Source organism: Homalodisca vitripennis, unplaced genomic scaffold (genome assembly GCF_021130785.1).
Source record: "Homalodisca vitripennis isolate AUS2020 unplaced genomic scaffold, UT_GWSS_2.1 ScUCBcl_1683;HRSCAF=5618, whole genome shotgun sequence".
NCBI lineage: Eukaryota > Metazoa > Arthropoda > Insecta > Hemiptera > Cicadellidae > Homalodisca > Homalodisca vitripennis.
In genome coordinates, this window is record NW_025777861.1 from 1 (window position 1) to 26,646 (window position 26,646).

Here is a 26,646-nt window from a genome sequence, read left to right on the forward strand (position 1 = left end):
CATATTAGATAAGTTCTAAGGTACTTGTTAACCAAGCAGATTAGGTGACCACGTGCTCAGACGACCACGTGCTCCGGCGCGGCCGGAAACTAACGGTACAGGCCTAACGGTACTCCCGGCCCGCCCGACACCGATCAATAACCAGCGCGCCTGCGACCCTCGCTCTCAATAGAGCCTTTGTAACGCCGCCGCCCTGCCTGGCGGGACTTCCCCAGCCAGTCGGGCCCCTTTGTTGTATTGTTGCAGGATGGAAGTGGAATCCGCGCCACATGCCGCCACCGAGCTAACTACCGCCGACCCGTCCAACGGAGATGAATCGTGGCAGTCCGTCCAACCAAGAAAACGAGGGAGACGGGCCTCCACGTCATCTGAATCTTCAACTAGAAATTTTGCCCCAGCGCAAAACATTCCTGGAAATACTGTTGGAGAGCGCCGCCAGCCGCGCATACCGCCGATCATCATTCAAGGAGTGACTGCCTGGACATCCCTCTTACGCCGCCTTAAAAGTGCTGGCTGCAATTTTGAGGCGAAATATGTGGGCACCCGACTGCACATTTTATGCAAAAGCGAGTTCTGTTTTAGAACGGCACAACGCGAACTTCTGGACGCCAAGCTCGCCTTCCACACCTTCAGTCTGAAGGAAGAACAAGAGCTGAAGACAGTTATCAGGGGACTTCCGGCATGGACGTCACCTGAGGACATAGCGGAGGATCTCCGCGACCAGGGGTACACTCCTACACATGTCGCACCCCTCCAACGCCGCGACCAGGCTGGTCGCCATCAAACCAACAGCTTCTATGTGCGTTTCAGGAAAACAGGTAGCTGGGCGAAAATATGGCAGCTCACAGCACTACTGGGAGTAAGAGTATCGGTGGACCAGTTCACGCCGAGGAGAGGACTGCCGCAGTGCTACAACTGCCAGCAGTTCAATCACAGCTCGAGGAACTGCCACCTCCCAGCACGCTGTGTCAGATGTGGAGGAGACCACAACGTAACAAATTGCACCTTGCCAAAAGACAGCAGGTGCAAATGCACTAATTGTGGTGGAGAGCACCCCGCGAGCTACAGGGGCTGCGGAGCGCATAAACGGGCCCTGGGCGCGCTGCACCGCCGCGAGGCGCCGCAGCGGCGCTCGGGCACCGCCACTGCGCGACCGGTCACTGGGCAAGCACGTGCCCCACCACCTGTTAATGTTTCTGCCCGCAGATATGCCGATGTACTAGCCGCCCCCAGGCTCCGTCCGGACCAACCCATTCCACAACAGACACCAGCTGCAGCACCCGTAGCTCCGGCCCACACAAACACTACAATTGCTCCTGCTCCTGCTCCCAGAAAGCAGAGAGCCGCAAAGGCAGCAGCCACAGAGCCGGAAGCCGCAGCCCCACCTGCCTCAGCTGCCTCAGCCTCAACCACCGCTACTCAGCAGAGAAGGCCGAGGGCCCGCTCAAACCGCCGTAGCATAACTAACAAGCAAGTCTCTGTTACAGTTCACTCGCAGGAGAAAGAGAAAGTGGTGGAACCAATGGAGGAACAAACCCCAGCGGCAACCACAACCAACACCTCGGCGGAATCAAAGGACAGGAATCCCAACTGCGAGCCTACCTCACAGCCAAAGGGCTTCCTGTCCCACGACGCTGTCCTTAAGTGGATAACCTCCCTAATTTCAATAGTATCCGACAGCAAAAAAACTCCTAGCGAGTTGCTTGCTGCCATATTAATGTCATTCCAGGAACTCCTCTCCAATGGATAGACGCCTAAAAATTGTCACCTGGAACGCGAACGGCCCCGTAGCGACGCGGAGGAACGAACTCCATCTATTTGCAGCTGATCACGACGTCGACTTATTACTTCTAACGGAAACACACCTGCAACCCGCCACTGTATTCAATGTTCCAGGTTACCAAACCTACCGGACCGATAGACCGCCACGTGGCCAAAGGAATCCCGGGGGAGGAACAGCTATCTTGGTTCACAGGAGAGTTGTGCACCGCCAAGTCCACGCTGCTACTAATGACCTCGAGTCCACCGGCATTGCCGTCAATGCTGGTGGCTCCGAGGTATGTGTGTTCGCAGCTTACTCCGCGCCGTCTGCTGTCCTCCGCCCTGACGAGCTTGACATCTTGCTCGGCAGCGGGAACACTGTAATAATAGGTGGTGACCTCAATGCCAAGCACCAGTCATGGCATAGCAGGCGGATGAACACCAAGGGCCGAAGACTACACAACTATGTTTTAGATAGAGGTGACACGATTGTAGCCGCGCCTGTGGACCCTACGCACTATCCGACGAGGCTCAACGCACTTCCTGATGTCATAGATGTGTTTCTGTTTAAGGAACTACAGCATCATGTGGAAGTGCGAGTGGCAGATGACTTATCGTCTGACCATGTACCCGTCATAGCAGTTCTAGCGACGACTCCAGCTTCAAGGATTCCTTCAATGGGCACCTCAATCAGAACTAACTGGGAGGTGTACAGCCGTATCCTGAGCGAGCAACTGCAGCCCCCAGCGACAGCCACTAATCCAAATGCCCTAGACTCATATGTTTCAGACTTGAACTCAGCAGTCACGAATGCTCTGGCGGCGGCCTCACGACCTGGACGTCCAAAAAACACCAGGTCGGCCTTGCCTGCCATCATTAGGATGGCTGTAGACAAAAGGAGGCGTCTTCGTCGAATATGGCAGAGAACGCGACATCCGGCTACCAAACGGGCCTTCAACGTGCAGTGCAGCATTGTCAAACAGATGTTGTATGATTACAGGACAGAGACCTGGAACTCATACCTTTCTAGTCTTGAGCTAGAGGATGGCAGTGCCTGGAAGACTGCAAAAATCCTGAGGAGCGAGAAATCCACGCACCAGCCCCTGCACGGTCAACAAGGACTTGTTTACTCTGCTACTGACAAGGCCGAAGCTTTTGCAGATACGATGGAGGAGCAATTCAGCCCGAATGCGGATATATATGACGACGACCACTGCGAACACGTCGAGAGCACACTAAACAATTTTTTTGTTACAGCTCCCGACATCGAGATAGAGCCGATTACTCTTGATGAGCTACAAGCCACCATCAAGAAATCGAAACCGCGCAAAGCCCCCGGACTAGATGGAGTTGGATCCAGGGCACTCCTTGCAGCTCCTATAGCCCTGTTAATGTGCTTGGTTACAGTGTTCAACGACGCTATTCGACTACAACACTTTCCCACCAGCTGGAAGGTCGCTAAAGTCATCCTTATTCCCAAGCCCGGGAAATCCAGACTATTCCCACAAAACTTCCGCCCCATCTCACTCCTTTCGTCCATCTCAAAAATTTTTGAGAGACTCCTCCTATCCCGCATTGCTCCTTTCCTGGACGGCTTTATCCGACCTGAACAGTTTGGCTTCAGGCGCGACCACTCGACAACCCAACAGCTGGTACGTGTTGTCAACATGCTGGTGGACAACGCCAATTTTAATCTGTGCTCTGTTGCAGTGTTCCTGGACGTCAGCAAAGCATTTGACAAGGTCTGGCATGAGGGCCTGCTCTACAAGCTGGCAAACTCACCGGTGCCCCCCTGCATAACACACCTCATCCGGTCCTATCTGACTGGCCGCTCATTCCGCATTTGTGTAGATGGAGAGCTGTCCTCAGAGAGAGCGATCGAAGCAGGCGTCCCCCAGGGCAGCGTCCTGGGACCAGTGCTGTACCTCGTTTACACTAATGACATGCCACTGGTCCCCAGAGTAACGCTATCTCTGTATGCCGATGATGCCATGTTTCTGTGCAGGAGCTTTCAACCGATGCGTGCCGCTGACGTCATGCAACAGCAAATGGATCTTCTCTCCCCCTGGCTAGAGAAATGGCGTATCCGCATAAACACTGACAAGAGCACAGCTGTTTGTTTCAGAAAGCGCCGTAGGATGCCGCGAAGACTCCCGCCGCCTGTGACACTTGATGACGAGCCGATTGCTTGGAAGGAACAAGCTAAATATCTTGGTGTTACGCTTGATTCCAGATTAAACTTCGGTCCTCACGCGAAAAGGAAAGCAGTAGAGGCCAAGCGGATCGCAGGATCAATAGGTCCTCTAATTAACCGTAGATCACCCCTACCAATGGGTGCAAAAGTCTCCATCTTTCTAGCTGTTGTCAGATCACTAATGATGTATGCTTGCACAGCTTGGTGGTCAAACTGCAGCCGCTCAAACCGAAAAGCCCTGGAAACCATCCAATCCAAGGCCCTCCGCTCCATCACTCGCCAACCATGGTTCGTCCGCAACGAAACAATAAGGAATTCGTTACAGATCCCAACTCTAGACGTCTTCGCGAGGATAACTTCAGAAAAATTCTTCGAGGCAGTTGCAGCATCGGAACATCCCCACATCGCAGCCATCGCAGAGCCGTACGCCGGACCAGACGACTACAGACGACGACCGGCCACAATTCTGGACGACCCTCCGTAAAGAATACTCATCCCAAGGATGAAGCCGCGATCCCAATCCTGGGACGTAACCAGCAAATCACACTAACCAAATTTTTGTTTCAGAACACAACAATCTTAATTAGGCCAAATTAATAGTTATGTTTCAGAGCTTCCTCTACAGTCAGTGGACCTAGGGTCCAGGTGCTGTACGGCCACGACAGGACGTGGCAGCAGAGTGGTTTAGTGGGTAAAAATCCCACATAACTGGGACGCCAGTACCTTTTGAAGGTTCCCTCTGCTTAACAAAAAAAAAAAAAAAAAAAAAAAAAAAAAACCAAGGCTTCCATCTGTATCCCCGCAACCGAGTACAGCGCAACATGTCAGGACGAGGCAAAGGCGGTAAAGTGAAGGGAAAGGCAAAGTCCCGCTCGTCCAGGGCGGTCTCAGATGGCGGAGCCGGTTTACCGGAGCCGCTGGCGACACTACTGGGGTCCCGCGCGGCTTGCCAAGCGGGCCCCGGCGCTGTCTGCCCAAAAGGCCTTTTACAAGGCCAACACACCGCTGGACGTCCCAGCAACACCAATCCACCCGGGACGGGAGATCAGGGCCCGGGTGAAGTCCGGTATTTACCGGAGTCCTGTCTTGCGATGTGCCAGGTGAGCCCGCCCCGGTCAGCCGACCGGGCCGCGGGATCCCAGCACCGCACTGCTGCTCAGGCCAGCACACATATTCCACCCGGGACTTGTCAGGGCCCGGGTGAAGTCCGGACTACCCCGGAAAGCTGCCAGGGTGCAGCGACTAAGGGCCAGGGGAACCTGCGCCGGTCTGAGGCCCAAAAAGGCCTTTCTAAAGGCCACCCTACAACTTCGGGGATTTCCACCCCGGTGGCCCAGGCCATTGAGCCAGCTACCCCTGGGGCCAACTCCGGCTCATCAGGCCGTCCCGCCACGGGTCTGCGGAAGCGGCAAGCGGCTCCAGCTCCCACTCTCCCGCCGAAGAGCCGACGGACGGACACAGCTGCCAGCGAAGACATGGAGGTTGAGCGAGGCCCCCGGATTCCTCCCATCATCCTGGACGTCCCCAAAGGATGGGCCAGCCATGCTGTTACCATCAAACAGCTGGTTGGGGGCGACCTGGAGGCTGTCTGCACCGCTCGGACGCTACGGCTGAAGACGAGCACCGTGGCCCACTTTCGGCAACTGCAGAGATATTTACAGGAACAGGGGCTGAAGTTCCACACTTTTGCCATGACCACCGAACGCCTGCTTAAGGTTGTGGTCAAAGGCCTCCCAACCACCCTATCGCCGGAAGAGGTCTTCGAAGCCTTCCAAGGAGAAGGCTATGGCATTATGGAGGCGAAGATCCTAAAGTCAAGGCGTGGTCAACCGACCAGCCTGTGGCTCATCACCCTCCGTGGAGGCGATGGGCTCCGGCCTCCAACTGATGTTTACAATGTGAGGGCTCTGTTTTTCTGTAGACTGGAGGTCCGGAAATACTCCAGGCCTAGTGGACCAGTGCAGTGCCACCGCTGCCAAGGATTTGGACACGGCTCGAGTCACTGCCATCGGGAACTTCGGTGTGTCCGCTGTGGTGATGGCCACCCTTCAAGCCTCTGCCCGAAAGAATCCACGACCCCGGCGAGATGCTGCAACTGTGGAGAGGCTCATGCGGCAAACTACAGGGGTTGCTCAAGCTTTAAGAGTGAGAGACAGCTCTCCTATGCTGCCGCTGCAAAGAGGACTCGGAGGCCTGAACCTTCCAGGGCCGAGCCTCCAAAGCACCGGGAAGCTCCTGACACTGCCCCTGCTGCCCCTGCTGACGACATCGCAGAGCCCTCCACTGACAGCCGAGAAGACGAGGACTTCGAGGTGGTTCGACGTCGCCGACACCGACCTGCTCGGAAGCCGGAAAATCGGAGAGCTCGTCCTGCCGCGAAAACCTCCATCTCCGAGCCGCGAGACCTTACACGATCAGAGAGCCCGAGGAAAGAAGCCGTACCAGCCCCTGTGAGACCTGAGAGGAGACCAGCCCTACCCAGGCCCACTCCGAAACCTCGCTTGGAACTGCCAAAGATGGCTGCTAGCGCAGAACCTCAGCCCCAGCCGCCCACACAAAACAACATGCCGACCTCTCAGCCTGCTGCCCGTATTCCCGAGGAACTCAAGGCAGGGATATCACAGTTTCTCTCCCAGCTGACCAGCATGGTGGCGATGATGTCACGCCTCATGGACATGTTGTCCGCCACCATGCATGGGTAAGCTGAGAGTTGTTAGCTGGAACGCCGACGGGCTGGCAGATAAGCGGCTGGAACTCAGCCAACTACTGACGGAAATGGATGTGGACGTCGCTCTTCTCCAGGAGACCCACTTCAGGACGACAGACCGCTTCAGCATCCCCAACTACCAGGTGTACCGCACCGACAGGCAGCTCCAGAACATCCGACCCAGCGGAGGCTCGGCGATCCTAGTACATCGACGAGTGACTCACCGACTCCTGGCAGCAGTCCCTGCCCCAGGAATCGAGATCACTCGGGTTGCCGTCCAGTACAGTGGAACTGAACTGGAGATCGCCTCCGTGTATAATCCGCCTCAGCGGATCATCCAGCCACGCTGCCTCGATGCCCTGCTGCGACCTGGCTCCCCTGCACTTGTTGCCGGGGACCTGAACGCCAAACACCTGGACTGGGGATGCCGGAACACCAATCCCACCGGCAGAGATCTCCACCGTCTCCTGGAAAACCGACTCCACATCCGACTACTGACACCCGAGGAGCCCACCCACTACAACTACAATGGGCGACACCTCCCGGACATACTGGATATCGGTCTAGCTGGCTCGCTGGACGGACACATCGAGGTGTTTGCAGTGTCTGATCTCTCATCAGACCACGTGCCAGTTGTTTTTGACTTCCCGGACGACGGAGCTCCATCCTATCCTCCTACTCGTCCCAACAAGATCAACTGGCACCACTATGCAAACCACCTCGCCGACCGACATCGGCCACCACCAACTCCTGCCGAGTCACCGGACCAGCTAGACCGACAGGTACTCGACTTGACCACCACCCTCCAGGAAGCTATGACGGCCTCGTCATCCCCTCTCTCCCGGACCGACTTCACTCCACCTCTGCCTGAGGAGCTGAGAGAGGAGATACGTCTTCGACGCAGACTGCGAAGGGAGTATCAGCAGTCCCGTTGTCCCCACGCCAAGCAGACCTTCAACCGCCAGGCCAGGAAGTGCTCTCGTCTCCTGGCGGAACACAGAGCGGCTGCGTGGGATGACTTCGTGGAACATCAAGCTGACGGTGGTGTCGGCGGCATCTGGAAAATCTCCAGGGCCCTCCGAGGGGAGAAGAAGACCAACCGGCCACTCCATGGCCAGCGTGGCATTGTCTACTCCCCTGGAGATCGAGCGGAGGCCTTCGCCGACACCATGGAAGACCAATTCTCCCCACACGCGGATGTCTACGACGAGGACACCTGTGAGACCATCGAAGACTTCCTGGAGGGATACCAACCCGACGAAGACGACCCACTGCCCACTGTGACTACACTTGAAGTGCAGGACCACATTCGCCGCCTTCGCCCGAAGAAGGCCCCTGGCCCGGACTCCTTGGGAACTCCAGCGTTGAAGAACCTGCCGGCTTGGGTGATCGTCACGATCACCTGCATCTTCAACTCATGCCTTCGCCTGGCCCACTTCCCGACCACCTGGAAGGATGCCAAGGTGATCGTGATACCCAAGCCCGGCAAGGACCCTCTCTTCCCGGAGAACCACAGGCCGATCTCCCTCCTGCCTGTGCTCTCCAAAATCCTGGAGAAGATCGTCCTAGCGAGATTTCCTGAGGAGTTCTTCGCGTCTATCAGGACAGAACAATTCGGCTTCCGCACCGGCCATTCCACCACCCTTCAGCTCCGCAGAGTCCTGAACAACATCACTGGAGCTGTAGGGAGGAAGCACCACTCCACTTCGGTCCTGATAGACGTGAGCAAAGCCTTCGACAAGGTGTGGCACGAGGGACTGCTCTTCAAGTTGACATCGTCACCGTTGCCTGGCAGGATCTTCAGGCTGCTCCGCAGCTATCTCCACCTCCGGACCTTCTCCGTCAGCGTTGCCCGATCCAACTCCACGACCCGCCCAGTGACATCTGGTGTGCCACAGGGATCGGTCCTCGGCCCGATTCTGTACCTGTGGTACACTAACGACTTTCCGGTCGCTCCGAGAGTGCAGCTGTCCCTGTACGCGGACGATGCGCTCCTCACGGCCACGTCTGCCAACCTGAGGATGGCTGGATTCTACATCCAGCGGCAGCTGCACCTACTGGAGCCCTGGTTGACCAAGTGGAGGATTAAGGTCAACGTTGACAAATGTGAAGCCATAAACTTCACGAGGACAAGGAGACAAGCGGACGGCCGTCACCTGACACTCAACGGTGGCGACATACCATGGAAGACGACAGTCAAGTACCTGGGGGTACTCCTGGACTCCAAGCTGACCTTCACTCCCCACGTCAAGAGGATCTGCGGTCAAGCAAGGAAGGGCATCGGCAGCATCGGCCCACTGCTCAACTCCACGAAGCTACCGACCAGGACGAAAGTCCTGCTCTACACGGCTCTGATACGACCAGTGCTCACTTATGCGGCCCCAGCATGGTACAACCTCACCTGCAAGACCGCTCGGAGGCAGCTGCTCGCTGTCCAGAGCGTTTGTCTCCGGCGGGCCACTGGGTCGCCCTGGTTCGTGAGGAACACCGTGGTCAGGGCTTCGTCCAACGTTCCCACCATCAGGAGCTTCGTGGAAGGCCTGACATCGAGCCTCGAAGAAGCAGCAGATTCCTCTCCGTGGGATCACATCCGTGAGCTTCGAGCCCAGGAGGTCCCCCAACTGCGTCTTCCAATGGACGACTGACGACATAGAACGACTACGACTACAACACGACATTCACCCCACTGACAGGTAGCGAAGGCTACTAGGGCTTCGACCCTTGCGACACAAGGTAAAAGCCTAACCGGCAGAGGCCTTGAGAGAAGTGGGGGATCCACCCCCCCACAGTCACAGCGACCTGACCTGACCTGACCAAGGCTTCCATCTGTATCCCCGCAACCGAGTACAGCGCAACATGTCAGGACGAGGCAAAGGCGGTAAAGTGAAGGGAAAGGCAAAGTCCCGCTCGTCCAGGGCCGGTCTACAGTTCCCGGTCGGCAGGATCCACCGTCTGCTCCGCAAGGGCAACTACGCCGAGCGAGTGGGTGCCGGAGCTCCGGTCTACCTGGCCGCCGTCATGGAGTATCTCGCCGCCGAGGTTCTCGAGTTGGCCGGTAACGCGGCCCGTGACAACAAGAAGACCAGGATCATTCCCCGTCACCTTCAGCTGGCCATCAGGAATGACGAGGAGCTGAACAAGCTCCTGTCCGGTGTCACCATCGCCCAGGGAGGTGTACTGCCCAACATCCAGGCCGTGCTCCTGCCCAAGAAGACCGAGAAGAAGGCCTAAGTCGCCCGCCAACGCGCGACACAAAGCCGCCCGCCCGGCTCCCACAAACGGCCTTTTTAAAGGCCACCACAATATCACTCGTTTTCACAGTTTACGACTTTAATAATCCTATTTCTCACTCTTGTCGTATATTTCCGACATGTATCTAGTAATTACTATGCTAATTATTAGTAAAACTGTCATTATTACCATCACAAATTACATAAAAATTTAATAATGTACACGAATATATAACACTTTTTTGCCAATTGATTGATGTTATCGAATAATAACAGTTTATTCAAATACTAAACAGTGTGCGTCAATTTATATCTATTTATAACTAATTACTGGTCTTCAAAATATATATATATATTTATTTATATTAATAATTAACACATTTTACTGTACACTTTAGTTAGTTGTTTTCACTCTAATTAACCGTATAAAATATCACTTCTCTTTATTGTCTATCATACAATCTTAACTTAAATTCACCGTCTTTGTCATTTTAAATTAGTTTTAAACACGAAATCTAAACCTTTTCTCTCTAATTTAGTCGTTTTACAGCATATTTCTGTGGCTAGAAAACCAATCACTTGTACATTGATTTATTACAGACTTTTTCTTTTATTTTGTTACAGTAATCGTTTACATTATCATCAATTTTATTTGCAAATATCATTTATATTTATATATTAATCCTACTTACTACAGCGAATTCACTGTGTTTACAAATTACAACTGTTTGCTATTGTTCTTTCGGTATTATTATAAAGAGCAGATTGATTTTCTATTCTTTTCCTGTATTACGAACTTCTGTCAAACCTCCGACCGCGCGATTTTCACTGGAACTATGTTAACAGTTCATTTAACAGTGTAGTATTGTTTATATATTATAGCAAAACACAACAATGATTCAGTTTACAATAATTATTATTTTATATTCAAAGTGTGATATAAATTCCAAATGTCGCATAGAATAGTAAGTTGATAGATAAATTTTGTTAATTACAAGCACTGTCAACCCCACATATTGCGATATTCACTGGAATATGTTAACAGTTTACATTTAGTTTGTAGTCATAGTGATTTGATTTGAAACAAATAAAAATCACTTATTCAGTTATAAATATACTTTATACGTGTATAGTTCAATAATTTTAAAGGTCGTTTAGTAAATTTGAAAAATAGAAGAATCAGCGAATATTCGGTGATTGTAACGAAGTAAATATGTAAATTTGCTGTTATCCACGCTAATTAAATTTAACGTAATTAGTTGTAAACGGATAAAAACGTGGATTAAATATCAGTGATAAACGCGCGCCGCTTGATCTGGGCTTGGAGTTTGCAAGCTCGAGTAAATTTTTTTTCTAAAAGAGCAAGCAGCGCGAAGCGCTGCGCAGCGGGCAAGCATCGCGTGATCTGACCCATTCTGAAAATTTTGTTAAATTCAGAATAGTAGGCTATATTGTTTTAAACATGTTTCATTACTAATTTGTGTGTTTTTTTTTTTCGTACGGAAATTAATAAACTCGTAAACTTAATCTAATAAACGTAATCTAACTTGTATAAATTAAAATAGAGAATGCGGGGACATACTGGAAAATACCCATTTTAAACTTAAAATACACTGACTTGGATCACATTACAGTGGTATGAATCAAGCAATCGCAATCAGGTTCGCTAGACCGAGCAGATTTACACTTGTTAACAGACAACTCTCTGGCGCTACAGCTACAGGACTCGGATCTGCAGTATATCCACTCACCTGTCTGTTTTATATGTATTTTCTACGTTATTCCTTATTATTTTCAAATTTACAACCTGTCCAGGTATCGACAATTGTAAGTAAACCGTCGGTGACAACTCAATTTCACCGTAGTAACTAGAAACCGGGAGAATTATCAATGTTAACGGATACGTACACTCTGATTGGTCGAATAGTGACCGACCAATCAAGTCAAGCCACCTCCTACCTATATAAGCGTGTTAACAGTTCACTCTATATATTCTATCTCCACGCACATGCGCACTGTACACTAGATGACTTTATCACACGATTTCACCTGTTTAAATACCGTTTTTAAAAACTAAAAAACGGTATTTAACGTGTATCTTGTTGTAATCTAAATCGACCTGTACTTAAAACTAGTGGTATTTCGATAAAATATAAATTTTCAAGTGTAACTTTCGGCTCTTATATTGAAGTGTATATAAAACATTACGAATACTATGAATAACGAACGATCAGATCAATTGGGCGATTACCGTATTTGTAAATTTAATGTTTGTTTAAAGATTGTATTTAAACATAACTTAAATAGGTAATTTCAATATAAAACAAGTCGAGAGTTGCTTGTTTTAGCCAACATAATAACAGAATTCCAATGTTTACACAAGAAAAAGCGGTAAAATAAGCGAAAATTACAAGTTATGTTTAATCAGAGTTCAACGGTTCTTGGTTAATATTAGAAGTCATGTGTATAAAACATGACAGAAACTATGGTTTTCGATCGAATTGCAATTGACGTATTTTTTTTTTTTTTTTTTTTTTTTTTTTTTTTTTATTGTAAACTCAGTGTTTGTTTAAAAAAAAAAAAAAATAAATAAATAAATAAAATAAACAGAAAATTATACAATTTTACAGTGAAATCGGACTATGTTTAAAAAAGAAAAAAGGAATTGAAAAAATAAAAAATTCCTGGAATAAAATATTTATGACGAGCACAAAGTCATAAATTTGGTATTTTCGATAGAAAATATAGTCGAGAGCGACTTGAAACAACCAGGTTTACATCGGTTTTACAACAATAAGCGGTAAAATAAGCGAAAACGAAAGAGTTATTGGTGGCCTTTAGAAAGGCCGTTTGTGCGGAGCGGGCTCGCTCGTTGCGGGGCGCTGGCCTGCCGGCCGGCTTACTTGGAGCTGGTGTACTTGGTCACGGCCTTGGTACCCTCGCTCACGGCGTGCTTGGCCAACTCGCCGGGCAACAGGAGCCTGACGGCGGTCTGGATCTCCCGCGACGTGATGGTCGACCGCTTGTTGTAGTGGGCCAGGCGGGAAGCTTCGGCGGCTATGCGCTCGAATATGTCGTTCACGAAGCTGTTCATGATGGACATGGCCTTGCTGGAGACGCCGGTGTCGGGGTGGACCTGTTTCAGCACCTTGTAGATGTAGATGGCATAACTCTCCTTCCTCCTGCGCTTCTTCTTCTTGTCGCCCTTGGTGATGTTCTTCTGGGCCTTGCCGGCCTTCTTGACGGCTTTTCCGCTCGCTTTCGGTGGCATCCTGAGTCGCTGGTTTGTACCGGGAGTATAGGCCAAAATTCTAAAAAAGGCTCTAAGCTGGATATCTGGCGTCGCGCGAGCGCGACCAATAGGGTGGCAGCTCGAACGCGATTGGCCGCGCTCGCGCGACGCCCGGATTCGAGGTAACCCCGAATTTCAGGCCAAGGCTTCCATCCATCTCATCATTCTGCTCCGAGACGTGGACGAGTGAACATCTCTACTAGAGCGACCATCGACCACGGCTGAAGATGATGGAAGAGGGATCTGCCTCGGCGGTCTCAATTGGCGGAGCCGGTTTACCGGAGCCGCTGGCGACACTACTGGGGTCCCGCGCGGCTTGCCAAGCGGGCCCCAGCGCTGTCTGCCCAAAAGGCCTTTTACAAGGCCAACCACCCGCTGGACGTCCCAGCAACACCATTCCACCCGGGACGGGGAGATCACAGGGCCCGGTGAAGTCCGGTTATTTACCGGAGACCTGTCTTAACGCGATGTGCCAGGTGAGCCCGCCCCGGTCAGCCGACCGGGCCGCGGGATCCCAGCACCGCACTGCTGCTCAGGCCAGCACACATATTCCACCCGGGACTTGTCAGGGCCCGGGTGAAGTCCGGACTACCCCGGAAAGCTGCCAGGGTGCAGCGACTAAGTGCCAGGGGAACCTGCGCCGGTCTGAGGCCCAAAAAGGCCTTTCTAAAGGCCACTCTACAACACCGGGGATCTCAACCCCAGTGGCCCAGGCCTTGGTGCCAGCTACCCCTGGGGCCAATGTCCGGCTCATCAGGCCGTCTGCCGCGGGTCTGCGGAAGCGGCAAGCGGCCCCAGCCTCGACTCTTCCCGCCGAAGAGCCGACGGACGGAGACCACTGCCAGTGAAGATATGAGGTTGATGAGCGAGGCCCCCGCATTCCCCCCATCATCTTGGACATCCCGTAAAGGATGGGGTAGCCATGCAGTGACCCTGAAGCAGCTCCTAGGAGGAGATCTTGAAGCTGTGTGCACGGCCAGGACATTACGGCTCAAAACCACTACTGTGGCCCACTTCAGGTCCATGCAGAGATATCTGCAGGAGCAGAAGATAAACATTCCACACCTTTGCTATGGCGACCGAGCGTCTCCTGAAGGTGGTGGTCAGAGGCCTGCCCTCTACTCAGACCTCCTGAGGAGTCGTGGCCGAGTTCCAAGACATCGAGGCTATGGCATAGTGGAGGCCAAACTGTTAAAGACAAGGAGAGGCCAGCCGACCAGCCTGTGGCTGATCACACTGCGCATTGGCGATGGCCTGAGACCGCCTACTGATATCTACAATCTCCAGAGTGTACTTTTTTGCAAGCTGGAGATTAAGAAGTAACACCCGACCGGGGAGGACCGATCCAGTGCCACCGATGCCAAGGCTACGGACACGGTTTCCAGACACTGCCACCGGGACACGCGTTTGCGTCAGAATGCGGCGAGGGCCACCCTGCCAGCCTGTGCCCAAAGGAGTCAACTAGCCCGGCAAGATGCTGTAATTGTGGCGAGGCACACTCTGCCAACTACCGCGGGTTTTGCCAGCTACAAAAACGAGAAACAGCTCTCGTATGCTGCCGCTGCAAAGAGGACTCGGAGGCCCTGAACCTTCCAGGGCCGAGCCCTCCAAAGCCTCGGGAAGCTCCTGACCTCTGCCCCAGCTGCCCCCTGTTGACGACATCACAGAGCCCTCCACTGACAGCCGAGAAGACGAGGACTTCGAGGTGGTTTCGACGTCGCCGACACCGACCTGCTCGGAAGCCGGAAAATCGGAGAGCCCGGCCTGCCCGCGAAAACCTCCATCTCTGAGCCGCGAGAAGAGAGCCCGAGGATTGAAGCTGTACCAGCCCCTGTGAGACCTGAGAGGAGATCAGCCCTACCCAGGCCTACGCCGAGACCTCGCTTGGAACTGCCAAAGATGGCTGCTAGTGCAGAACCACAGGCCCAGCCGCCCACACAAAGCAACATGCCGACCTCTCAGCCTGCTGCCCGTATTCCTGAGGAACTCAAGGCAGGAATATCGCAGTTCCTCTCCCAGCTGACCAGCATGGTGGCGATGATGTCTCGCCTCATGGATATGTTGTCCGCCACCATGCATGGGTAAGCTGAGAGTTGTCAGCTGGAATGTCCAACGGGCTTTAGCTGACAAGAGGCTGGAATTTAGCCAGCTCCTCCAGGACATGGACGTGGACATCGCTCTCCTCCAGAGACCCACTTCAGGCAGACGGACTCCTTCACCATCCCAAATTTCCAGGTGTATCGCACTGATAACCAGCTGCAGGACATCCGACCCAGCGGAGGCACGGCGGTCTTAGTCCACCGGCTATGGGTGACTCATCGCCTACTGGCTGCAGTTATTTACCCCGGGACTGAAATCACCCGGTTGCCGTCAGCTACAATGGGACGGAGCTAGAGATAGCTTCCGTCTACAACCCGCCAAATAGTTTGCTTCACCAACCGCACTGCCTCGACTGCCTGCTGCGAACCCGGCTTTCCTGCACTCATCGCCGGGGACCTCAATGCGAAACACCTGGACTGGGGATGCCGGAAGTCAAACTCCACCGGCAGGGACCCTCAAGCGTCTCCTGGAAACCCGCCACCACGTCCGATGTACTGGCCCCCGAGGAGCCTACAACACTACCACCCACCAGGACACCGCCGGACATCCTTGACATTGGTCTAGCTGGGTCACTGGATGGAAATATCGAGGTGTTTGCTGTGTCTGACCTCTCGTCAGACCACGTGCCAGTTGTCTTTGACCTACCGGACGACGGAAGCGCCAGCCTACCCTCCGATGCGCCCCACCCAAGGTCAACTGGCACAAATATGCAAACCACCTCGCCGACAGACCTCGGCCCCCACCAACCCCGGCCGAATCGCCAGACCAGCTAGACCAACAGTTTCTGGACCTGACCAACACCCTCCAGAGGCTGTAGAAATTTCCTCGTCCCCTCTCTCACAGAAGAATCCTCACTCCACCTCTTCCCGAGAAACCTGAGAGAGGAGATACCCTACGTCCGTAGACTGCGAAGGGAGTACCAGCTGACACGGTGTCCCCACGCTAAAGCAAGTCTTCAACCGCCAAGCCAGGAGATGCTCACGTCTCTTGCGGAACACAGAGCAGCTGCGTGGGACAACTTCGTGGAACACCAAGCTGACGATGGTGTCGGCGGCATCTGGAAGGTCTCCAAAGCCCTCCGAGGGGACAAGAAGGTAAACCGCCCTCTCCACGGCCAACGTGGTATCGTTTACCTCCCCCAGAGACAGAGCTGAGGCCTTCGCCGACACCATGGAGGACCAATTCTCCCCACACGCTGACATCTACGACGAGGTCGCCTGCGAAAGAATCGAAGACTTCCTGGAGGACTACGAACCTGAAGAGGATGACCCGCTGCCCTTGGTGACTACACAAGAAGTACAATAACACGACAACATCCGTCGGCCTCCGCCCAAAGAAGGCTCCTGGCCCAGACTCCCTGGGAACGCCAGCTTTGAAGAACTTGCCGGCTTGGGTGATCGTCACCATCACATGCATCATGAATTCCTGCATACGCCTGGCCCACTTCCCGACCACCTGGAAGGATGCCAAGGTAGTCCATGATTTCCCAAAGCCCGGCAAGGACCCCCTTTTCCCGGAGAACCACAGGCCCATCTCCCTGCTGCCTGTACTCTCCAAGATCTTCGAGAGGAATCATGCTGGCTAGGTTTCCCTGAGGATTTTTTCACGTCTATTAGGAACTGAACAGTTCGGTTTCCGAAGTGGACACTCGACCACCCTCCAACTCCGCAGAGTTCTAAACTACATCTCAGGAGCGGTGGAGAGGAAACACCATTCAACTTGTCGTCCTGATAGACGTGAGCAAGGCCTTCGACAAGGTGTGGCACGACGGCCTACTGTACAAACTCACAGAGTCCCCCGCTGCCTGGCAGATGTTCCGCTAATCCGCAACTACAACCCTTCACCACCCGGACCTTCTCCGTCTGCGTTGCCCGATCCACCTCCACGACTCGACCAGTCTCCTCCGGTGTACCACAGGGGTCAGTGCTCGGCCCGATCCTGTACCTGTGTACACAAAACGACATCCCCGTAGCTCCAAGAGTGCAGCTGTCGCTGTACGCGCCGATGATTGCACTCTTCACGGCCACATCTGCAAACCTGAGGATGGCCAGAGTCTACATGCAGCGGCAGCTGATCTACTGGATGCCCTGGGTGAAAAATGGCGGATCAAGGTCAACGTAGACAAGTGTGAAGCGATCAACTTCACAAGGTCAAGGAGGCAAGCGGACGGGGCCGACAACTGACTCTCAACGGGGACAACATTCCTTGGAAGACGACGGTCAAGTACCTGGGGGTACTCCTGGACAGCAGACTGACCTTCACTCCCCACGTCACGAGGATCTGTGGACTGGCAAGGAAGGGCTTTGCTAGCATCGCCCACTGCTCCTCCGCTCCACGAAGCTGCCAGCCAGGACGAAGGTCCTGCTCTACACGGCTCTGACCAGACCGGTTGATAACCTATACGCGGCCCCAGCATGGTATCACCTCACCTTCAAGTCCGCCCGGAGAAAACTACTCGCAGTCCAGAGTAGGTGCCTCCGGCGGGCCACTGGGTCGCCCTGGTTTGTAAGAAACACCGTTGATCAGAGCATCGCCCAACGTCCCCTACGATCAGAAGCTTCGTGGAAGGACTTACTTCGACTCTTCAAGAAGCAGCAGAATCCTCGCCGTGGGAACACATACCGTCATCTACGTGACCAGGAGGTCCCCCCAACTCCGTCCTTCCAATGGACGACTAGACAACAACACTACACTACACATTACACTACAACACTGAGACAGGTAGCGAAAGCTACTAGGGCTTTGACCCTTGTTTGACACAAGGCAAAAGCCAAAACGGCAGAGGCCTTGAGAGAAGTGTGGGGATCCACCCCCACAGTCACAGCGACTTGTAACTTGTACCAAGGCTTCCATCTGTATCCCCGCAACCGAGTACAGCGCAACATGTCAGGACGAGGCAAAGGCGGTAAAGTGAAGGGAAAGGCAAAGTCCCGCTCGTCCAGGGCCGGTCTACAGTTCCCGGTCGGCAGGATCCACCGTCTGCTCCGCAAGGGCAACTACGCCGAGCGAGTGGGTGCCGGAGCTCCGGTCTACCTGGCCGCCGTCATGGAGTATCTCGCCGCCGAGGTTCTCGAGTTGGCCGGTAACGCGGCCCGTGACAACAAGAAGACCAGGATCATTCCCCGTCACCTTCAGCTGGCCATCAGGAATGACGAGGAGCTGAACAAGCTCCTGTCCGGTGTCACCATCGCCCAGGGAGGTGTACTGCCAAACATCCAGGCCGTGCTCCTGCCCAAGAAGACCGAGAAGAAGGCCTAAGTCGCCCGCCAACGCGCGACACAAAGCCGCCCGCCCGGCTCCCACAAACGGCCTTTTTAAAGGCCACCACAATATCACTCGTTTTCACAGTTTACGACTTTAATAATCCTATTTCTCACTCTTGTCGTATATTTCCGACATGTATCTAGTAATTACTATGCTAATTATTAGTAAAACTGTCATTATTACCATCACAAATTACATAAAAATTTAATAATGTACACGAATATATAACACTTTTTGCCAATTGATGTTATCGAATAATAACAGTTTATTCAAATACTAAACAGTGTGCGTCAATTTATATCTATTTATAACTAATTACTGGTCTTCAAAATATATATATATATATATATATATATATATTTATTTATTTATTTATATTAATAATTAACACATTTTACTGTACACTTTAGTTAGTTGTTTTCACTCTAATTAACCGTATAAAATATCACTTCTCTTTATTGTCTATTATACAATCTTAACTTAAATTCACCGTCTTTGTCATTTTAAATTAGTTTTTAAACACGAAATCTAAACCTTTTCTCTCTAATTTAGTCGTTTTACAGCATATTTCTGTGGCTAGAAAACCAATCACTTGTACATTGATTTATTATTAAACTTTTTCTTTTATTTTGTTACAGTAATCGTTTACATTATCATCAATTTTATTTGCAAATATCATTTATATTTATATATTAATCCTACTTACTACAGCGAATTCACTGTGTTTACAAATTACAACTGTTTGCTATTGTTCTTTCGGTATTATTATAAAGAGCAGATTGATTTTCTATTCTTTTCCTGTATTACGAACTTCTGTCAACCTCCGACCGCTCGCGATTTTCACTGGAACTATGTTAACAGTTCAGTTAACAGTGTAGTATTGTTTATATATTATAGCAAAACACAACAATGATTCAGTTTACAATAATTATTATTTTATATTCAAAGTGTGATATAAATTCCAAATGTCGCATAGAATAGTAAGTTGATAGATAAATTTTGTTAATTACAAGCACTGTCAACCCCACATATTGCGATATTCACTGGAATATGTTAACAGTTTACATTTAGTTTGTAGTCATAGTGATTTGCAACAAATAAAAATCACTTATTCAGTTATAAATATACTTTATACGTGTATAGTTCAATAATTTTAAAGGTCGTTTAGTAAATTTGAAAAATAGAAGAATCAGCGAATATTCGGTGATTGTAACGAAGTAAATATGTAAATTTGCTGTTATCCACGCTAATTAAATTTAACGTAATTAGTTGTAAACGGATAAAAACGTGGATTAAATATCAGTGATAAACGCGCGCCGCTTGATCTGGGCTTGGAGTTTGCAAGCTCGAGTAAATTTTTTTTCTAAAAGAGCAAGCAGCGCGAAGCGCTGCGCAGCGGGCAAGCATCGCGTGATCTGACCCATTCTGAAAATTTTGTTAAATTCAGAATAGTAGGCTATATTGTTTTAAACATGTTTCATTACTAATTTGTGTTTTTTTTTTTTCGTACGGAAATTAATAAACTCGTAAACTTAATCTAATAAACGTAATCTAACTTATATAAATTAAAATAGAGAATGCGGGGACATACTGGAAAATACCCATTTTAAACTTAAAATACACTGACTTGGATCACATTACAGTGGTATGAATCAAGCAATCGCAATCAGGTTCGCTAGACCGAGCAGATTTACACTTGTTAACAGACAACTCTCTGGCGCTACAGCTACAGGACTCGGATCTGCAGTATATCCACTAACCTCACATAAATGTCTGTTTTATATGTATTTTCTACGTTATTCCTTTTTATTTTCAAATTTACAACCTGTCCAGGTATCGACAATTGTAAGTAAACCGTCGGTGACAACTCTATTTCACCGTAGTAACTAGAAACCGGGAGAATTATCAATGTTAACGGATACGTACACTCTGATTGGTCGAATAGTGACCGACCAATCAAGTCAAGCCACCTCCTACCTATATAAGCGTGTGTTAACAGTTCACTCTATATATTCTATCTCCACGCACATGCGCACTGTACACTAGATGACTTTATCACACGATTTCACCTGTTTAAATACCGTTTTAAAACTAAAAAACGGTATTTAACGTGTATCTTGTTGTAATCTAAATCGACCTGTACTTAAAACTAGTGGTATTTCGATAAAATATAAATTTTCAAGTGTAACTTTCGGCTCTTATATTGAAGTGTATATAAAACATTACGAATACTATGAATAACGAACGATCAGATCAATTGGGCGATTACCGTATTTGTAAATTTAATGTTTAAAGTTTAAAGATTGTATTTAAACATAACTTAAATAGGTAATTTCAATATAAAACAAGTCGAGAGTTGCTTGTTTTAGCCAACATAATAACAGAATTCCAATGTTTACACAAGAAAAAGCGGTAAAATAAGCGAAAATTACAAGTTATGTTTAATCAGAGTTCAACGGTTCTTGGTTAATATTAGAAGTCATGTGTATAAAACATGACAGAAACTATGGTTTTCGATCGAATTGCAATTGACGTATTTTTTTTTTTTTTTTTTTTTTTTTTTTTTTTATATTGTAAACTCAGTGTTTGTTTGAAAAATAAATAAATAAACAGAAACAGATAATTATACAATTTTACAGTGAAATCGGACTATGTTTAAAAAAGAAAAAAGGAATTGAAAAAATAAAAAAAAAAAATTCCTGGAATAAAATATTTATGACGAGCACAAAGTCATAAATTTGGTATTTTCGATAGAAAATATAGTCGAGAGCGACTTGAAACAACCAGGTTTACATCGGTTTTACAACAATAAGCGGTAAAATAAGCGAAAACGAAAGAGTTATTGGTGGCCTTTAGAAAGGCCGTTTGTGCGGAGCGGGCTCGCTCGTTGCGGGGCGCTGGCCTGCCGGCCGGCTTACTTGGAGCTGGTGTACTTGGTCACGGCCTTGGTACCCTCGCTCACGGCGTGCTTGGCCAACTCGCCGGGCAACAGGAGCCTGACGGCGGTCTGGATCTCCCGCGACGTGATGGTCGACCGCTTGTTGTAGTGGGCCAGGCGGGAAGCTTCGGCGGCTATGCGCTCGAATATGTCGTTCACGAAGCTGTTCATGATGGACATGGCCTTGCTGGAGACGCCGGTGTCGGGGTGGACCTGTTTCAGCACCTTGTAGATGTAGATGGCATAACTCTCCTTCCTCCTGCGCTTCTTCTTCTTGTCGCCCTTGGTGATGTTCTTCTGGGCCTTGCCGGCCTTCTTGACGGCTTTTCCGCTCGCTTTCGGTGGCATCCTGAGTCGCTGGTTTGTACCGGGAGTATAGGCCAAAATTCTAAAAAAGGCTCTAAGCTGGATATCTGGCGTCGCGCGAGCGCGACCAATAGGGTGGCAGCTCGAACGCGATTGGCCGCGCTCGCGCGACGCCCGGATTCGAGGTAACCCCGAATTTCAGGCCAAGGCTTCTCATTCTGCTCCGAGACGTGGACGAGTCAACAACTCTTACTAGAGCGAGCGACCACGGATGAAGATGGATGAAGAGGGATCTGCCTCGGCGGTCTCAGATGGCGGAGCCGGTTTACCGGAAGCCGCTGGCGACACTACTGGGGTCCCGCGCGGCTTGCCAAGCGGGCCCCGGCGCTGTCCTGCCCAAAAGGCCTTTTACAAGGCCAACACAACCGCTGGACGTCCCAGCAACACCAATCCACCCGGGACGGGAGATCAGGGCCCGGGTGAAGTCCGGTATTTACCGGAGTCCTGTCTTGCGATGTGCCAGGTGAGCCCGCCCCGGTCAGCCGACCGGGCCGCGGGATCCCAGCACCGCACTGCTGCTCAGGCCAGCACACATATTCCACCCGGGACTTGTCAGGGCCCGGGTGAAGTCCGGACTACCCCGGAAAGCTGCCAGGGTGCAGCGACTAAGGGCCAGGGGAACCTGCGCCGGTCTGAGGCCCAAAAAGGCCTTTCTAAAGGCCACTCCACCCTACAACTTCGGGGATCTCCACCCCGGTGGCCCAGGCCATTGAGCCAGCTACCCCTGGGGCCAACTCCGGCTCATCAGGCCGTCCCCGCCACGGGTCTGCGGAAGCGGCAAGCGGCCCCAGCTCCCACTCTCCCGCCGAAGAGCCGACGGACGGACACAGCTGCCAGCGAAGACATGGAGGTTGAGCGAGGCCCCCGGATTCCTCCCATCATCCTGGACGTCCCCAAAGGATGGGCCAGCCATGCTGTTACCATCAAACAGCTGGTTGGGGGCGACCTGGAGGCTGTCTGCACCGCTCGGACGCTACGGCTGAAGACGAGCACCGTGGCCCACTTTCGGCAACTGCAGAGATATTTACAGGAACAGGGGCTGAAGTTCCACACTTTTGCCATGACCACCGAACGCCTGCTTAAGGTTGTGGTCAAAGGCCTCCCAACCACCCTATCGCCGGAAGAGGTCTTCGAAGCCTTCCAAGGAGAAGGCTATGGCATTATGGAGGCGAAGATCCTAAAGTCAAGGCGTGGTCAACCGACCAGCCTGTGGCTCATCACCCTCCGTGGAGGCGATGGGCTCCGGCCTCCAACTGATGTTTACAATGTGAGGGCTCTGTTTTTCTGTAGACTGGAGGTCCGGAAATACTCCAGGCCTAGTGGACCAGTGCAGTGCCACCGCTGCCAAGGATTTGGACACGGCTCGAGTCACTGCCATCGGGAACTTCGGTGTGTCCGCTGTGGTGATGGCCACCCTTCAAGCCTCTGCCCGAAAGAATCCACGACCCCGGCGAGATGCTGCAACTGTGGAGAGGCTCATGCGGCAAACTACAGGGGTTGCTCAAGCTTTAAGAGTGAGAGACAGCTCTCCTATGCTGCCGCTGCAAAGAGGACTCGGAGGCCTGAACCTTCCAGGGCCGAGCCTCCAAAGCACCGGGAAGCTCCTGACACTGCCCCTGCTGCCCCTGCTGACGACATCGCAGAGCCCTCCACTGACAGCCGAGAAGACGAGGACTTCGAGGTGGTTCGACGTCGCCGACACCGACCTGCTCGGAAGCCGGAAAATCGGAGAGCTCGTCCTGCCGCGAAAACCTCCATCTCCGAGCCGCGAGACCTTACACGATCAGAGAGCCCGAGGAAAGAAGCCGTACCAGCCCCTGTGAGACCTGAGAGGAGACCAGCCCTACCCAGGCCCACTCCGAAACCTCGCTTGGAACTGCCAAAGATGGCTGCTAGCGCAGAACCTCAGCCCCAGCCGCCCACACAAAACAACATGCCGACCTCTCAGCCTGCTGCCCGTATTCCCGAGGAACTCAAGGCAGGGATATCACAGTTTCTCTCCCAGCTGACCAGCATGGTGGCGATGATGTCACGCCTCATGGACATGTTGTCCGCCACCATGCATGGGTAAGCTGAGAGTTGTTAGCTGGAACGCCGACGGGCTGGCAGATAAGCGGCTGGAACTCAGCCAACTACTGACGGAAATGGATGTGGACGTCGCTCTTCTCCAGGAGACCCACTTCAGGACGACAGACCGCTTCAGCATCCCCAACTACCAGGTGTACCGCACCGACAGGCAGCTCCAGAACATCCGACCCAGCGGAGGCTCGGCGATCCTAGTACATCGACGAGTGACTCACCGACTCCTGGCAGCAGTCCCTGCCCCAGGAATCGAGATCACTCGGGTTGCCGTCCAGTACAGTGGAACTGAACTGGAGATCGCCTCCGTGTATAATCCGCCTCAGCGGATCATCCAGCCACGCTGCCTCGATGCCCTGCTGCGACCTGGCTCCCCTGCACTTGTTGCCGGGGACCTGAACGCCAAACACCTGGACTGGGGATGCCGGAACACCAATCCCACCGGCAGAGATCTCCACCGTCTCCTGGAAAACCGACTCCACATCCGACTACTGACACCCGAGGAGCCCACCCACTACAACTACAATGGGCGACACCTCCCGGACATACTGGATATCGGTCTAGCTGGCTCGCTGGACGGACACATCGAGGTGTTTGCAGTGTCTGATCTCTCATCAGACCACGTGCCAGTTGTTTTTGACTTCCCGGACGACGGAGCTCCATCCTATCCTCCTACTCGTCCCAACAAGATCAACTGGCACCACTATGCAAACCACCTCGCCGACCGACATCGGCCACCACCAACTCCTGCCGAGTCACCGGACCAGCTAGACCGACAGGTACTCGACTTGACCACCACCCTCCAGGAAGCTATGACGGCCTCGTCATCCCCTCTCTCCCGGACCGACTTCACTCCACCTCTGCCTGAGGAGCTGAGAGAGGAGATACGTCTTCGACGCAGACTGCGAAGGGAGTATCAGCAGTCCCGTTGTCCCCACGCCAAGCAGACCTTCAACCGCCAGGCCAGGAAGTGCTCTCGTCTCCTGGCGGAACACAGAGCGGCTGCGTGGGATGACTTCGTGGAACATCAAGCTGACGGTGGTGTCGGCGGCATCTGGAAAATCTCCAGGGCCCTCCGAGGGGAGAAGAAGACCAACCGGCCACTCCATGGCCAGCGTGGCATTGTCTACTCCCCTGGAGATCGAGCGGAGGCCTTCGCCGACACCATGGAAGACCAATTCTCCCCACACGCGGATGTCTACGACGAGGACACCTGTGAGACCATCGAAGACTTCTTGGAGGGATACCAACCCGACGAAGACGACCCACTGCCCACTGTGACTACACTTGAAGTGCAGGACCACATTCGCCGCCTTCGCCCGAAGAAGGCCCCTGGCCCGGACTCCTTGGGAACTCCAGCGTTGAAGAACCTGCCGGCTTGGGTGATCGTCACGATCACCTGCATCTTCAACTCATGCCTTCGCCTGGCCCACTTCCCGACCATCTGGAAGGATGCCAAGGTGATCGTGATACCCAAGCCCGGCAAGGACCCTCTCTTCCCGGAGAACCACAGGCCGATCTCCCTCCTGCCTGTGCTCTCCAAAATCCTGGAGAAGATCGTCCTAGCGAGATTTCCTGAGGAGTTCTTCGCGTCTATCAGGACAGAACAATTCGGCTTCCGCACCGGCCATTCCACCACCCTTCAGCTCCGCAGAGTCCTGAACAACATCACTGGAGCTGTAGGGAGGAAGCACCACTCCACTTCGGTCCTGATAGACGTGAGCAAAGCCTTCGACAAGGTGTGGCACGAGGGACTGCTCTTCAAGTTGACATCGTCACCGTTGCCTGGCAGGATCTTCAGGCTGCTCCGCAGCTATCTCCACCTCCGGACCTTCTCCGTCAGCGTTGCCCGATCCAACTCCACGACCCGCCCAGTGACATCTGGTGTGCCACAGGGATCGGTCCTCGGCCCGATTCTGTACCTGTGGTACACTAACGACTTTCCGGTCGCTCCGAGAGTGCAGCTGTCCCTGTACGCGGACGATGCGCTCCTCACGGCCACGTCTGCCAACCTGAGGATGGCTGGATTCTACATCCAGCGGCAGCTGCACCTACTGGAGCCCTGGTTGACCAAGTGGAGGATTAAGGTCAACGTTGACAAATGTGAAGCCATAAACTTCACGAGGACAAGGAGACAAGCGGACGGCCGTCACCTGACACTCAACGGTGGCGACATACCATGGAAGACGACAGTGAAGTACCTGGGGGTACTCCTGGACTCCAAGCTGACCTTCACTCCCCACGTAAAGAGGATCTGCGGTCAAGCAAGGAAGGGCATCGGCAGCATCGGCCCACTGCTCAACTCCACGAAGCTACCGACCAGGACGAAAGTCCTACTCTACACGGCTCTGATACGACCAGTGCTCACTTATGCGGCCCCAGCATGGTACAACCTCACCTGCAAGACCGCTCGGAGGCAGCTGCTCGCTGTCCAGAGCGTTTGTCTCCGGCGGGCCACTGGGTCGCCCTGGTTCGTGAGGAACACCGTGGTCAGGGCTTCGTCCAACGTTCCCACCATCAGGAGCTTCGTGGAAGGCCTGACATCGAGCCTCGAAGAAGCAGCAGATTCCTCTCCGTGGGATCACATCCGTGAGCTTCGAGCCCAGGAGGTCCCCCAACTGCGTCTTCCAATGGACGACTGACGACATAGAACGACTACGACTACAACACGACATTCACCCCACTGACAGGTAGCGAAGGCTACTAGGGCTTCGA

At 52.2% G+C, this 26,646-nt stretch overlaps 4 protein-coding genes across 4 annotated transcripts; 2 read left to right on the plus strand and 2 right to left on the minus strand.

Annotated features, from left to right (window-relative positions):
- The first annotated feature begins 9,487 nt into the window (after positions 1-9,487).
- On the plus strand, positions 9,488-9,962 carry LOC124371631 (histone H2A). Its single transcript, XM_046829980.1, has one exon. It carries the CDS (start codon positions 9,519-9,521, stop codon positions 9,891-9,893), a length of 375 nt encoding a protein of 124 aa, XP_046685936.1. The 5' UTR covers positions 9,488-9,518; the 3' UTR covers positions 9,894-9,962.
- A 2,757-nt stretch (positions 9,963-12,719) lies between these two features.
- LOC124371632 (histone H2B) lies at positions 12,720-13,203 on the minus strand. The gene has a single exon (XM_046829981.1). The coding sequence runs from the start codon at positions 13,161-13,163 to the stop codon at positions 12,792-12,794; it is 372 nt and encodes a 123-aa protein (XP_046685937.1). The 5' UTR covers positions 13,164-13,203; the 3' UTR covers positions 12,720-12,791.
- Positions 13,204-18,136: 4,933 nt separating this feature from the next.
- Positions 18,137-18,611, plus strand: LOC124371622 (histone H2A). Its single transcript, XM_046829971.1, has one exon. It carries the CDS (start codon positions 18,168-18,170, stop codon positions 18,540-18,542), a length of 375 nt encoding a protein of 124 aa, XP_046685927.1. The 5' UTR covers positions 18,137-18,167; the 3' UTR covers positions 18,543-18,611.
- Positions 18,612-21,390: 2,779 nt separating this feature from the next.
- LOC124371623 (histone H2B) lies at positions 21,391-21,874 on the minus strand. Its single transcript, XM_046829972.1, has one exon. It carries the CDS (start codon positions 21,832-21,834, stop codon positions 21,463-21,465), a length of 372 nt encoding a protein of 123 aa, XP_046685928.1. The 5' UTR covers positions 21,835-21,874; the 3' UTR covers positions 21,391-21,462.
- Between the last annotated feature and the right edge of the window lie 4,772 nt (positions 21,875-26,646).